The 13,687-nt window shown below is 36.6% G+C and overlaps 1 protein-coding gene across 10 annotated transcripts in view; it reads left to right on the forward strand.

The window, feature by feature from the left end:
• Positions 1-13,687, forward strand: part of CASK (calcium/calmodulin dependent serine protein kinase) — a 387,139-nt gene that overhangs the window by 287,445 nt on the left and 86,007 nt on the right. For all 10 annotated transcript variants that reach the window (XM_060002631.1, XM_060002636.1, XM_060002633.1 and 7 more), the window contains exon 11: positions 7,455-7,576. In XM_060002631.1, coding sequence (XP_059858614.1) covers positions 7,455-7,576 — 122 coding nt within the window. The remainder of the gene's footprint in view (positions 1-7,454; positions 7,577-13,687) is intronic.

Below are 13,687 nucleotides of genomic sequence, written 5' to 3' on the forward strand. Positions count from 1 at the left end.
CATCCTATCACTTCTGCCCTCTTGTGCTTGTTACAAGTGAGTTAATAAGTCCAGCCTACACTCCAGGGAAAGAATTGATTATATAAGGGTGTGAATACCAGGAGTCAGGGATCTTGGGGGCCATCTCAGAGGCTGCCCACTATGTACAAGTTAATAACCATTGGAATGTAAGACACTTCCCATTTGTAACTGTTTTTGTTTCTCCAGATTTAGTACCCCTCTCCTTTTTTTTTTTTTTTTTTCCAATCAGCAGACCTATTGTGTCATTTGGGAATGAAAACATCTTGGAGGTATCAAGCAGTGCTTTTCCTTAGTTGTAAGGCCTTATTATGAATGGGCACTTAACAACCAGCAGAATGTTATTTAAAGTACTTTGACAAATTTGTGCCCAGTGATGTTGCTATTTGGAAATACAGATTGTTTTAACAAGTAAAATGGCATTAGAATTATGGTATCTGTACTCTGACAGAATACATTTGCAGAGTTTTTACTTCTTTTAACTAATAAATTTTAAGGCATCTGCACTAGAATCTATACATAAAGAATCTAAAGCATTTATCACCATGTGTAAGTTTTCATAACTTGAATTGGATATAGCACAGATGCTTAAGTCCAAAATACAATTTTCATTACAGGATTCACTATTACTTATAACTTGACTGATAACCAGGATTTGCTTTGTACAGTGGGAATAAAACCTGTTGTCCAGGGGTAGGGGTGGGGGGAGAGATTGACTGCAAAGGGACAAAAAGGAACTTTTGTGGAGTGATGAAAATGTACACCTAAATTGATGAATTTTAACTTAATTCTACCTTAGTGAGCAGATTTTTTTTAATGCTACTGTGCTTGCAAGGAAGGGCTTTAATTGAGTGAGTGATATGAATGTATGTGTACTGATTCAGTGTTATATAAATAGGACTGCTAATGTAATAGGAAATAGAGGTTATTGATAACTCTTCAGGAGAAACTAGACTAGATTGAGATGCTGAATTTGCTCAGTGATATTAAGTTTTATAGCTATACATATAATTTTTAAAATATACACATACAAATCTTTGTTGCTGAAATAATTGCATACATGGGTATATATGCGGTTTATCAGATGTATGCAGTGTATACATTTATCAAAACTCATTGAATGGTACACTTAAGATTTGTGTATTTCACTCTATGTAAATTTTACCTGAGAGAGAGAAGTATTAAAATCTATGCTGATGTACTTAGAGGTGAAGTGTACTGATGTTGACCATCTGCCACTTATTTTGAGATGAATGAAAAATAAGATGAATTGATGTGTGGATAGATATGTGATAAAGCAAATATCGCAAACTGTTAATTGTAGAATCTAGGTGGTGAGTACAGTTCTTTCAACTTTCCATATGTTTGAAACTTTTTATAGTAAAGCTAGGGGGAAATAGTTTTAAGACAGACTCAACCTACTTTGACACTGAGAACGTTTTTAACATTCAACTATTTATTTTTCTGTCCTCCTTTCAGGTTATTTTTACTCAGTCAACTTTTTTATGAGACTTTTCCACTCTTGTAATGAAACTGTTCTAGACTCAAAGTTTTATTGACCTTTAAAGCATATTTCTCTAAAGAAATAGACTCAGAAAACATTTTTAAAACAGGTGATGTATTTATGCTTCTTTTGATTATTACTTCATAACAGTAGTAGAAAACTTTTTAGAAAGTATCAGTGAGATTCTTGGAAAAAGTAGAAATGTTCAAAGTTAAAATGTATAATTATCAACCTAATTTTTAGATACAAACTTGATTACCAAATGAATTATGCAAAAGTTAAAGCAAAATACTATTCTGAAGACAGGGCTTGATTACTTTCTAATAAATTTATCATTGTGAAAGTTTGGACCAAAGCGTAAGAAAATAAACCTTATATGGTAAACAAAATTCAGGTCAAAAAGAAAATAGAAATTGGATATCATCTCATTACCAAATGCAGATTATTCAGGTGTGTTGCTGAGGGTAAAACATGGTTTCAGGAGGGACCAGTCTGTAGTGGAAGGACTAGGTGTTAGAGACCTGGGTTCTAAGACTCACTCTCGTACTCACTGATGTGGCTCCACAGTCATTTAACCCCAATGAGCGTCCGATTTTTCAAATATAAATACACTTGTCTACAGGACAGGGTTATTATGGAATCACATAAGATAATAAGTGTGAAAAGCACTTTGGAAATTATAAACTGTTACACAAATAGAAGTATTAAAATAATTTTCATTGTGACTTTGAGGAAACTGCTATAAAATAAACTGTTTTCAGTGGTTACATATTTCTCATTATAATATTTTATTTGCAATTCTTTAGAATTTGCTCAGAAAACAATCATTTTAATCGAACCTATTTTATTGTGTCTCTTTGTACAAAGCACACTGCAAAATGCAGCCTGGAATACAAAAGTGAATAGAATACCTACAGTCCTGCCATTAGATAAATTGCCCTCTGAGGTGAACTTATGTACTATTGTTTGTTTGTTTCTTAAGATAGTTACAAGTTTATTCAGCGGTTTTATAGAGAAAAACATCCTTTTCAGTTTTTGAGGAAAGTCAATAGCTCTTTCAGATATGACAGTATTGATCAGCAAAATAAATACTAGTAACAGCTTAAGAGCTTGTGTGTGTTGTGTTGTTGTGCTGTGTTGTATTAATTATTACTACTGCCTCTGCGTTTAAAACAATAGCAATGGAAAAGCCCCAGAAATGTCTTTGTGTACATTTATATTTTATAATGAACTGAAAAATTATGAGATTTTTACATGGGCTGGGTGTTGAACTGCGGATATCAATCGTACGCATCTGTGAGATATATGGTTCTGCTGGTCATACTCAAAGAAATAATGAAACTTAGAAGAGGTGTCAGTAGGAAGTGTTAAAATGATCAAGGGTAAAGAAAGATTTTGAGGTTAGACCAAATATATATGTTTATTCAATATGAAAAGACAAAGGAGAAATTGAATAAAAACTATAATTTTCCTAGCTAATTCCAGAAACTTTAAATTAGGGGCACTTTTCAGAGCTTCAAATAGGCAACTTGAGTACACCTGTGCAAATGCTTCCTTTCACGATTGAAAACCTACAAAGTTAATCACATTTGGGTACAAGATAAGACTATAAATCAGTTCAAAAAAGGTGACAGATCCAAGGAAATTAAATAGACCTGTTGACCTGGTGGGTCTTGCCTACTAGAGACACAGGCAATAGATGCCTTCGTGCTTTCCAGCAAAGCATCCACTGGGTCTGCCAGAGCACATTGGAAACCTAGGTGGAGGTGTTGAGTTCCTGCTCATCCACCTCTTCTCTGAGACTGTCCGAGCTCCTCCCTGGGCAGCCCTATTTCTGTACCACTTTATTTTTTATCTCTTCTCTATGGTTTGCTTCAGGGTATAGTATGCCTACTTCCCACACCAGCCTGAGAGCCCCTTCCTTGAGACCAGGGATCATACCTGTTTTCCCTGAACCCCCTGCCTCACACCTGGCAAAAAGCAGGAACATTTGGTAAAGGTTTTTTGGATATTGTCTGACCCAGTAGGGTTCAGGTTCTTTTCTAACCTCCATATCCATGCATAAACCACACGTCACTTCTTGTTGAAGGCTCCCCCTATGTTTCCTAGTACGGCCAGTTACTGTAGTTAAGTCAAGAAGAGCATACACTTTGGATCCAGACACACTGGGGTTGAGTCCTGGCTGTACCACTTCTAGCTGTGACCTTCCTTGACCTCTCTGAACCTCAGTTCCCTATCTGGAAAGGTCAGGTACTATATTTACCTTACTGTGTTGTCCTGGGGATGTGCCTGACACATAACAAACACTTACTAATTGGGAGCTGCTATTATTGTTTCTTTGGTACTTAATTAATTCAAGGCATAGTTTGTGGATGTAATAAAATGGATCAAATATACACCTGCCTTAAGGACCTCACAGCACAGAAACAAAGAGTGAGCAAACGGAAATGTAGGGTAGTGCTGGTAGGACAGGAATTGCACAGAGCTTTGGGAGTTCACAGACCAACAAATGATACGTCCCTGATCGGGTACAGCCAAAATTCCTTCCCAGTGGTTAGACCTTCCATCTTAGTATTCGCTAGATACAAGGTTGTTTTATTTTAATCTTATAGTATTAATAAACTACTACCTAGATTATATATCAGCATAAGCAGTGCTGGATAGAGACAATAAAAACTAGATAAGATTACTGAGTGAAAATGATCATTAGCTTTCTGTGCTATCTGTTGAATTTTTTTAATATACAAAAAACCACCATATTTCATTAGTATTTTTGTTGTTGCAGTTAATCCAGAAACTTAGAACTAGCTTTACTAACTTTATAAACCTGGCATCATTTAATTCTCCTGTTGATAATGTGCTGGGGTCAGGGGCTCAGTGGGATATTTGGGACTAATATCTTTACATCATCTCTTGCTTTCCAAGGCTTTCAATAAGGGACGAGAGAGCTGACTTTTAACTAATTTCCAGATTTTTTTTTTCCTATTCAGAACAAAGTAAAAGTCCTGAGAAGAGCAGGTAGAAGGAAGTGGATTAGGTTAATACATTTTCAGGAATAGCAGGGGAGATGAGGACTGGTTTCTGCCTTGTACCTTTTTTATTCTGCTTAGTATCCACTTAATATTTTCAATGAAAGAATACCAATAGCCTGGTATGTGTAATTATTCAAAATTTAAAAGTATCCACAGTCCCATCAACAGATGAATGATCAAATTGTGGTACATCCCCACAGTGTTCATTGCAGCTCTATTTACAATAGCCAGGACATGGAAGCAACCTAAGTGTCCATCAACAGATGAATGGATAAAGAAGATGTGGCACATATATACAATGGAATATTACTCAGCCATAAAAAGAAATGAAATTGAGTTACTTGTAGTGAGGTGGATGGACCTAGAGACTGTCATACAGAGTGAAGTAAGTCAGAGAAAAACAAATACTGTATGCTAACACATATATATGGAATCAGAAAAAAAAAAGGTTCTGAAGAACCTAGGGGCAGGACAGAAATAAAGACGCAAACGTAGAGAATGGACTTGAGGACACCGGGAGGGGGAAGGGTAAGCTGGGATGAAGTGAGAGAGTGGCATGGACATATATACACTATCGAATGTAAAATAGATAGCTAGTGGGAAGCAGCCACATAGCGCAGGGAGATCAGCTCAGTGCTTTGTGACCACCTAGAGGGGTGGGTTGGGGAGGGTGGGAGGGAGACGCAAGAGGGAGGGGATATGGGGATATATGTATACGTATAGCTGATTCACTTTGTTATACAGCAGAAACTAACACACCATTGTAAAGCAATTATACTCCAATAAAGATCTTAAAAAAATAAATAAAATAAAATACCCTTTTCCAAAGGGTGGGTGACTATGGGGGGGGGGAAGTTGTGGTACCTCCCTGCCATGGAATACTACCCAAGAATACAAAGGATTAAACTATTGATACATGCAACAACCTGGATGAATCTCCAGAGAATTAATGCTGAGTCAAAAAAGCCAGTCCCCAAAGGTTACATACTGTATCGTTTCATTTATATAGCATCCTTGAAATGACAAATTTATAGAAATGGAGAACAGGTTAGTAGTTGCCAGGGGTTAGGAGGGGGAAGGGCGGGGGGAAATTATTGCAGTTATAAAAGGGCAACATGAAGGATCCTTGTGGTGATGGAAATACTCTGTAGCTTGACTATATCAATGTCAATATCCTGGTTATGATATATGACAGTTTTACAAGATGTTACCATTGGGGGGAAGTGGGTGAGGGGTACATGAGCTCTTTCTGTACTATTTCTTACAACTGCATGTTAATCTACAATTATCTCAAAATAAAAGTCAAATTTTTAAAAAATTAGCTACAGTAATTTCCATGTGGATAACCACTTGATGTGGTTAACCACTTAACCACTTAATGTGGTTAAGCCCCAGATTTTTAACATAATTAAATACTGCAATATTTGTCCATTTTATATGATCGATATCCTTACACATAAAGCTTTTTCTACATTTCCTATTTTTTCCTTAATGTAGGTTTTTGTAAATGGAATTACTGAATCAAAGCGCATGAGCATTTTTAAGGCTCTTTGATTTAAATTACCAGATTGCTTTCTGGAAAAGTGGTACTAATTTACATGGTCACCAATAAGTGCATGTGAATGGATGAGGTCCAAGACCAAAAGTAGCTAGAAACAGCATAGAGTTCCAGAACAGAAAGATTCAAGATTTTTATCTTTATGTAAAGCAAAGTTTCTCTACTTCAGCACCACTGACATTTTGGGCTACATAATTCATTCTTGTTGGGGAGCCATCTTGGGCATTGGAGGATGTTTAATAGCATCCCAGGCCTCTACCCACTAGATGACAGTAGCACAACCTATCTCCTCACTCCAACCACCACCACAGTTGTGACAACCAAAAGTGTCTCCAGACATTGCCAAATGTCCCCCTGAGGGGCAATATTGCTTCTGGTTGAAAACTATGAATCTAAGAGTTACATGTGCAGTGAGGCACTTATCATTAGAATGTCTCTGACACTGTGTACACTAACGTTCTGAAGCGTAGCCTCTCAGGGTGCTTTTCTTTCTCTGAAGTGTGTATGTGCATGTTGTCTGCAAAGTAGAATTGGCTAATCACTTCTTTAAGGCTAAGTGACTTTGTTACTGCTCGGTGTGTATTTCTCCCTGCTGCTACCTCTCTGGATTCCTGGTTATTAGAGGAAATTTAAAGAAAGTGACCACACTGCCCTGCAAAAATGATTTCCCCTAGTACCTAATATGGTATTTGAAAGTGTCAGTCAGTATACCTACCCTTTGTCTTTGTCCTTTGAATAAAAAGGGCCCCAATAGACTAAGAACAACTTGGTTCCCTTGACTTTGTATGTAAAGGAAGGAGAAAGAGTGGAGTGGGATTTTTGCTAACTTAAGTTTGAGCCTTAAAAATCATAAGAAGCCTATTTTACACAGCAGGAGCTCCTAGTTGAAGGTTTGTCCCTCAGATCTACAGCCGACCTTACCTTCCATTCTTGCTGGAATGCACCTGTGTGAAATGGCCACCTATGTTACTTCTGTAATATTTCAAAACATCATGGGGTCATTGGAACCCACACTCTGTTTCTGATGTATTGATATAACGTTCTGCACCCAGATCTTCTAGTAGCTCAGTTATAGTTGATGAATTTCCTTAATTCAAGTAAGACAAGATTCAATTTACTTTGAAAAATGAGGAACACACAAACACGTCGTTAAGAACATAAACTCACTGCAAATATTCTATCCTTAAGTGATATGAAATGCATTTAAGTCTGTTTTTCAGTAAAGACCTGAACCTTTGAAGTTCTGTCTGTTAGCCCGCAGTTCTGAGGTGTGACATTTAGCTTATGAAGGTTAGTTTGACATTGACTTTCTCTACTGGCTGTTTCTGTTTGTTTCCCTTAGGAGCAGTCTCACAGGTGCTGGACAGCCTGGAAGAAATTCATGCACTTACAGACTGCAGTGAAAAGGACTTAGATTTCCTACACAGTGTTTTCCAGGATCAGCATCTTCACACACTACTAGATGTAAGTTTTTCTTTTTATTAATTTTTTTGGGTAAATTGAACATTTACCATACCGTTTTACTTTACATGAATATCCAAATGTCCATCATAACAGTCCTTTTTCAGTTGCCTTCAGTCTGTGAGAAATGTGGGAAGTCATCCATCATAGATTCATAACTGAAATATAGTATCTTATATATGGTACAAATGCAGTATAGCCTAACAAGTCACAGTGGAAAAAGTTATATATTTTATATATGTGTTTCTATTAGAAGAATCCATTGATCTTAGCTGTGATTACCTTTTATTGCTTTTAAACATTGTTTTCAAACATTGCACCTCAAACATGAATATAGGAGAGAGAAAAGTAAGATATTGTGCAATGGACTGTATTCACATACACATTTCATACTTAACGTTGCTGGTTTTCATAAACTCAGTGTCTTCTCCTTAAAACGTAAGAATGTATTCCATCATTAAATATGACAGGCTCCACTGACAGGTAAAAGGAAAAGTCAGAAGCTGACAGTTCACATCTGCCTTCATTTCAGTCACATTTTAAGTAAAATACCTTTCTTATAGAACTTGGTTAACTTCAGCAGTGAAAACTTTCTTAGTGTACATATTAGTCTACTAGTACATATAAGTCTTTTTACAAGAAAAATCTTCCCTTCATAAGAGAATTATTTTGCTTTGGGATGTCTAGAACTTTTTGGTGCTCACTCTGATTAGTCAACCATGTGACATGGATTAAACTAAAGCAAAATTTCCCAGAATGTGTTCTACAGAGCATTGCTCTGGGAGATAGTGGTGGGTCTTGCCATTCGAGAGGGGGGAGTAGATCTTAAATTTATTGGTTAAATTATTTATTGACTATATAAGTTTGGAAAATGCTGCATTCTTTATTCCCTTTATACGGATTCACAATGGGTGTTAGTATATAGCAGCTCTAAGATGTCCTATAGCAAAGAAACCTTATTAACTCTAATAGCATTTCTCAAACTAATTTGGGCAGAGAACTTTTATTCACAATCCTGTCGAATTGGTAAGGACCAGTTTGGGAAAAGCTAAGCTAAGAGTGTCATAGTATGTTTCAACTTCACACTAAGTGCAGTCATAGGTATCTCACAGTTGCTTCTATCCGTAGATTTGGTCAAATCAAATTAATTATTATTTTTTGATTAGTTAGGCTTTTTAAATAGTATATGTATTAATTCAGGACTAACTGCTACAGCATGCAATCCTAAAATTTGAGTGGCTTACCGGAATAGAAGTTTATTTCTTGCTCACATCACAGTCCAATGCAGGTAGATGAGGAGGGGAGGAGCAGGAAGAGTCTCTTCCACAGAGGCATTCAGGGATCCAGGCTTCTTCCACTTTGTGATTCTGCCATCTCTCAAGGTTTTGGAATCTTCCACTGCATCCTTTGCATCCAGCCAGCAGATGAGAGAAAATGGAGAATTTTGCAGGGTCAAGGTTGGAAGTGGCCTGTATCACAGTTGTCCATATTCCATTGACAAGTACTAGTTACATGCTTACCTAGATGCAAGAGAACTGGGAAATAGTTTTTAAATGTACTAAATGAAATAAGCCAGATAGAGAAAGACAAATACTGCATGGTATCAATTATGTGTGTAATCTTAAAAAAAAGTCAAACTCATAGAAACAAAGTGGAATGATGGTTGCCCAGGCTGGGAGGTGGGGGAAATGGGGAGAAGTTGGTATTTATCTTATTTATAAGATAAATAAGGTCAGAGGATCTAATGTATATCGTGGTGACTATAGTTAACACTGCATTTTATAATTGAAATTTGCTAAGAGAATAGAACTTAAGTATTCTCATCAAAAAAAAGATAAATACGTGAAGTGATGGATGTGTTAATTAACTTGATTGTGAGAATCCTTTCACAATGTATACATTTATCAAATCATCATGTTGTACACTTTAAATATATTACAATTGTACTTGTCAATTATACTTCAGTAAAGATAAAAAATGTGCTCAGGAAGATAAGGAAATGGGTTTTCTCTTTAGTGTAATTTATCCTAAGTAATTTGAGGACATTTCAGATTAAGTTTATTTCAAGTAACTTGTTACTTTCCTTGGACACGAAAAAGCCCTTGAAATTCGTTCTGGTTTGTGGATAGCTCCTAACATTCCATTTTCTCCTCCTTCGTTGTCATCATTGTTATTGTTAATGTGCTATTTGAATTAGAGTTTGACCTCTTTTCATTGGCTATTTAAATATCTATTCTTCTTTATCATTGTTTCATATGATGCAGAAAGGTTTTTCTTGTTTTTGTTTGGTTTTTTGGCCGTGCCACAACACGGCATGCGGGAGTTCCCCAACCAGGGTTCGAACCCGCGCCCTCTGCAGTGGAAGTGCGGCGTCTTAACCACTGGACTACCAGGGAAGTCCCAGATGCAGAAAGTTTTGACAATTGTGAATTTTCTGCAGAAGTCACAGCCTTTACTAGAACTAGTAAGTGGGATATTTGAAAGAAGCTGCAGCAGAGCATGGAGATTTGGTTTATTTCAGTGCAGTCAGTGGTTGTCACTGCTAAGATTTACTGGCCTTTAGATCAAGGACTTTTTGTCATTTAAAGGCTAAGAGTAGCCCAAATTAGTTTTCGAAGTTGGGTTTTTCTTACTTAATGTAACAAGGTATCTGAGCATACCAAGCTTGAGACTACAGGGGAAATGCAAGAACATTGCTAGTTTCTACAAGGAGGGGCAGATATTCAGACACAGACTGGACTTTGGAACTGAGCCAGGCTGCCAGACCTCACTGAAAATAATTATTTTGAATAACTGCTGCATTCTTGGGTAGACATTGTTACAACTTCAGAAGAGATTCATAGATTTTAGTGAGGAAAAACATGTTTAAAGTTCCTTTGGATTTTTATTAATTATATTTATATTCCTTTGTAATTTTTATTAATTACACTTAAAGAAGTGTCTGTAGTATCAGTATGTGCCCTGTCAATGCATCTCGATTTGAAAAGGAGTTGGTGGGCTGAAAATGAGTTGTGCCCAATAAAAAGACACCGTGTCTACAGAATTTTGCAGACAAGCACTACATGTGAAGCCCAGAACTCTCCTGAAATGACTGACTATGAGGCTGACCCTGGGCAGTGTTGGGATGCATTTGGTTCTGAAGATCCAAACTGAGCCATCCTTCAATGAAAGCTTAATTGTCATGAATGAAATAATGCCCTCATGATCTACAGCCCTTAAATATGTCTCATTAAGCTCTTGTTTCAGAGTTAACAGGCTACATTTCAATAATGTGATCAGTGAAGTGTTCAAATGGCTGCCATGTAGAGAAATCTAACTATTAAAAAATGTTTCAATACTTCAGTACTTATGGTATGCATAAAAAAAAGGATCATGGTATGACCAACACTTGAGGAGAAACTTTTCAAACTTTGGCCATTCATTCTTCTTTCTTCTAGTGTTCCACATCCCATGCTTGGATTTGGATTGTATTGTTTTGCAGAATCATTGTTATCCTTTTCAAGAATTCCAAGTAGTGACACCTAGTGGCCTAGTTTTGTGGACCATGGCTTGACTGTTACTTAATCCCACTGAGCCATTTCATGAAATATCTTTATTATATTTAAATAATTCCTATTAATTCAATAACACTAAAAATCGTTAAGTTTGCAGCCGTCATTTTTCAGGTGACAAAAAGAAACAAGATTAAGTTCCTGAGGAAGATCAAAGATTATGTAGTGGGCTTCCCTGGTGGCGCAGTGGTTGAGGGTCTGCCTGCCGGTGCAGGGGGCACGGGTTCGTGCCCCGGTCTGGGAGGATCCCACATGCCGCGGAGCAGCTGGGCCCGTGAGCCATGGCCACTGAGCCTGCGCGTCCGGAGCCTGTGCTCTGCAGCGGGAGAGGCCACGGCAGTGAGGGGCCCGCATACCGCAAAAAAAAAAAAAAAAAAAAAAAAGATTATGTAGTACTTTATTTTTTCTAGTCATGCCTTTAAAATAGTAAGAAGCTCAAAATTCAAAGAAACGTTATTAGAATTGGTTTGGAGGAAACAAAACATCTGTCATATTTAAAGAATTTACATTAAAACAAAAGAAATACTGTGGTTCCACTGAGGGAGGAAATGCTTTCTGATTTGAATTCTAGTAAAACGCATCTAGTATAATCTGTAGTTAGAAATAGTTCTAGAACGTCTAAATATTTGCTATTCAACCAGTTCTACCTGGCACACATATGCTGCTTCTCATTTTGTGGGGAGAAATAAAGAGGCTTGAGGAAGAAGTGTGCTTGGTCCAGCTTGTTCCAATATGTCTACTTTCAAAAATTAAAAGCAGTGGTACGGTGATGGTCTGTGTCTGAAATATATAGATCAATTTTAATAAAATACAATTTGGAGTGTGTTTACTGAAGCTGCCACAAACGGGTTGGCTTAAGATAAGAAATTATTCTCTTACAGTTCTGGAGGCTAGAAGTCTTAAATCAGGTGTCAGCAGAGCCATGCTCCCTCCAAGTCTCCAGGGAAGAATCCTTCCTTGCCTCTTCCAGCTCTCGTAGTTGCCTGCAGTCCTTGGTGTTCTTTGGCTTCATTACTCCAGTTTCTGACTCCATCTTCACATGGCATTCTCCTCTGTATGTGTGTGATTCTATTCAGTATGTCTTCACATGGCCTTCTTATAAGGACATTAGTCATTGGATTTAGGACCCGCTCTAATCCAGTATGACCTCATCTTAATTAATTACATCTGCAAAGACCTGATTTCCAAATAAGGTCACATTCTGAGATTCCGGATCAACATGAATTTTGAGGGGACAATATTCAGCCCAGTACAGCATGGAAAACTAATTTTGCCCAGAATTGATCTTTCAAGTATTAGTGCAGATTACAAAAATCAAATCTAAAATAATGAAATGTTACTCTGTCGTTCATTAATTAGGCTTTCTTGGGAATTGGTGTTAAAGTGTAATTATGTCTTTTACTAATATTTTGAATTAGTTTTGGAACTTCCGTGTGATAACGTTGGATGGTGAGATGATAGAGGTGTTTTTGATGGGCTGAAAAATCAAGAGTTTTTTTCCAGATAAAAAGTATTTTGCAAATGTTATTTGGTGGTGATTCTCAGTCTTATTAAGTTTTTGTAGAAATTTTCCTATTACAGAATTAATGTTTATTTTGTAAGTCAACAATGTTACAAAACATTGTTAAATTACATGTGTTTCTCTCTGCCAAACTTTGACAGCTAAGTTTTAAACATTCACCCACCATCTGTCATACCTCTGAGCAGCTGTTAGCATTTGTTACAGACTGCTGTTTCCATGGTAGATGTGATGCCCCACTTAATTAAGATCATTTTTCTGAGAAGTCCTAAAAAATAATCGGTGATTAGATTAATAAAGCAAAAACTAACTGCAGTAGCAACTTAATTTAGCAGTTTTATATTAATTTATAAGCAATTTTATAATAGAATATTTTAAAATATTCCATTAGAAATAATTGATGTCCTTAATCCTCAATATTTTATATTATTGACATCTTTATTATGACTTTTCTGCTTTTTAGGGTGAATTAGAGAGTTTTTCTATCTGACCTGGAGTTAACACTGGAAAACTACAACTCTTGATTTACTATTTTGCTTTTTTTAAGATGATATTAAATTAGTAGTCATATTTGGGAATAGCTTATTTTTAGAACTCAGAAGCTTCCTAAAAGGGAAAAAAATGAAACTTCTGCAATAATTTGATGTTTTTGAGCAATTTGGGGGTCTGAGAAGTAAGCTGATACAGTGTTAAGTTTGGATGTTTAAATAGGTTACCAGTCAGGAAATGCCAAAGCTAAGTTATCCATGAATTTGTAGTCTGGTCGATTTGCACTTATATGTCTGGAATAATAAGGCCTATTTGAGGACCTTCAGAGGCTGAGCTACTCGTACCTTCTCAGGGTCCCATGTAGTCTTTTTTTTTTGTGAAGCTGGAAAAGATAGGAGTATTTTAATAGCCTTTTCCATTAATAGTGGGTATTCTTTTTTGTCACTACACCAAACCTTGTAGCATGGTAGTTTCTTAAAGGTTATTTCCAATGTGGATTCTGAAACCATATCAATAAGCCTTTTGTACTCTGGTACATTAACATCCAGTATCTTG

The sequence above is a fragment of the Delphinus delphis genome, chromosome X (assembly GCF_949987515.2).
Source record: "Delphinus delphis chromosome X, mDelDel1.2, whole genome shotgun sequence".
Taxonomy (NCBI): domain Eukaryota; kingdom Metazoa; phylum Chordata; class Mammalia; order Artiodactyla; family Delphinidae; genus Delphinus; species Delphinus delphis.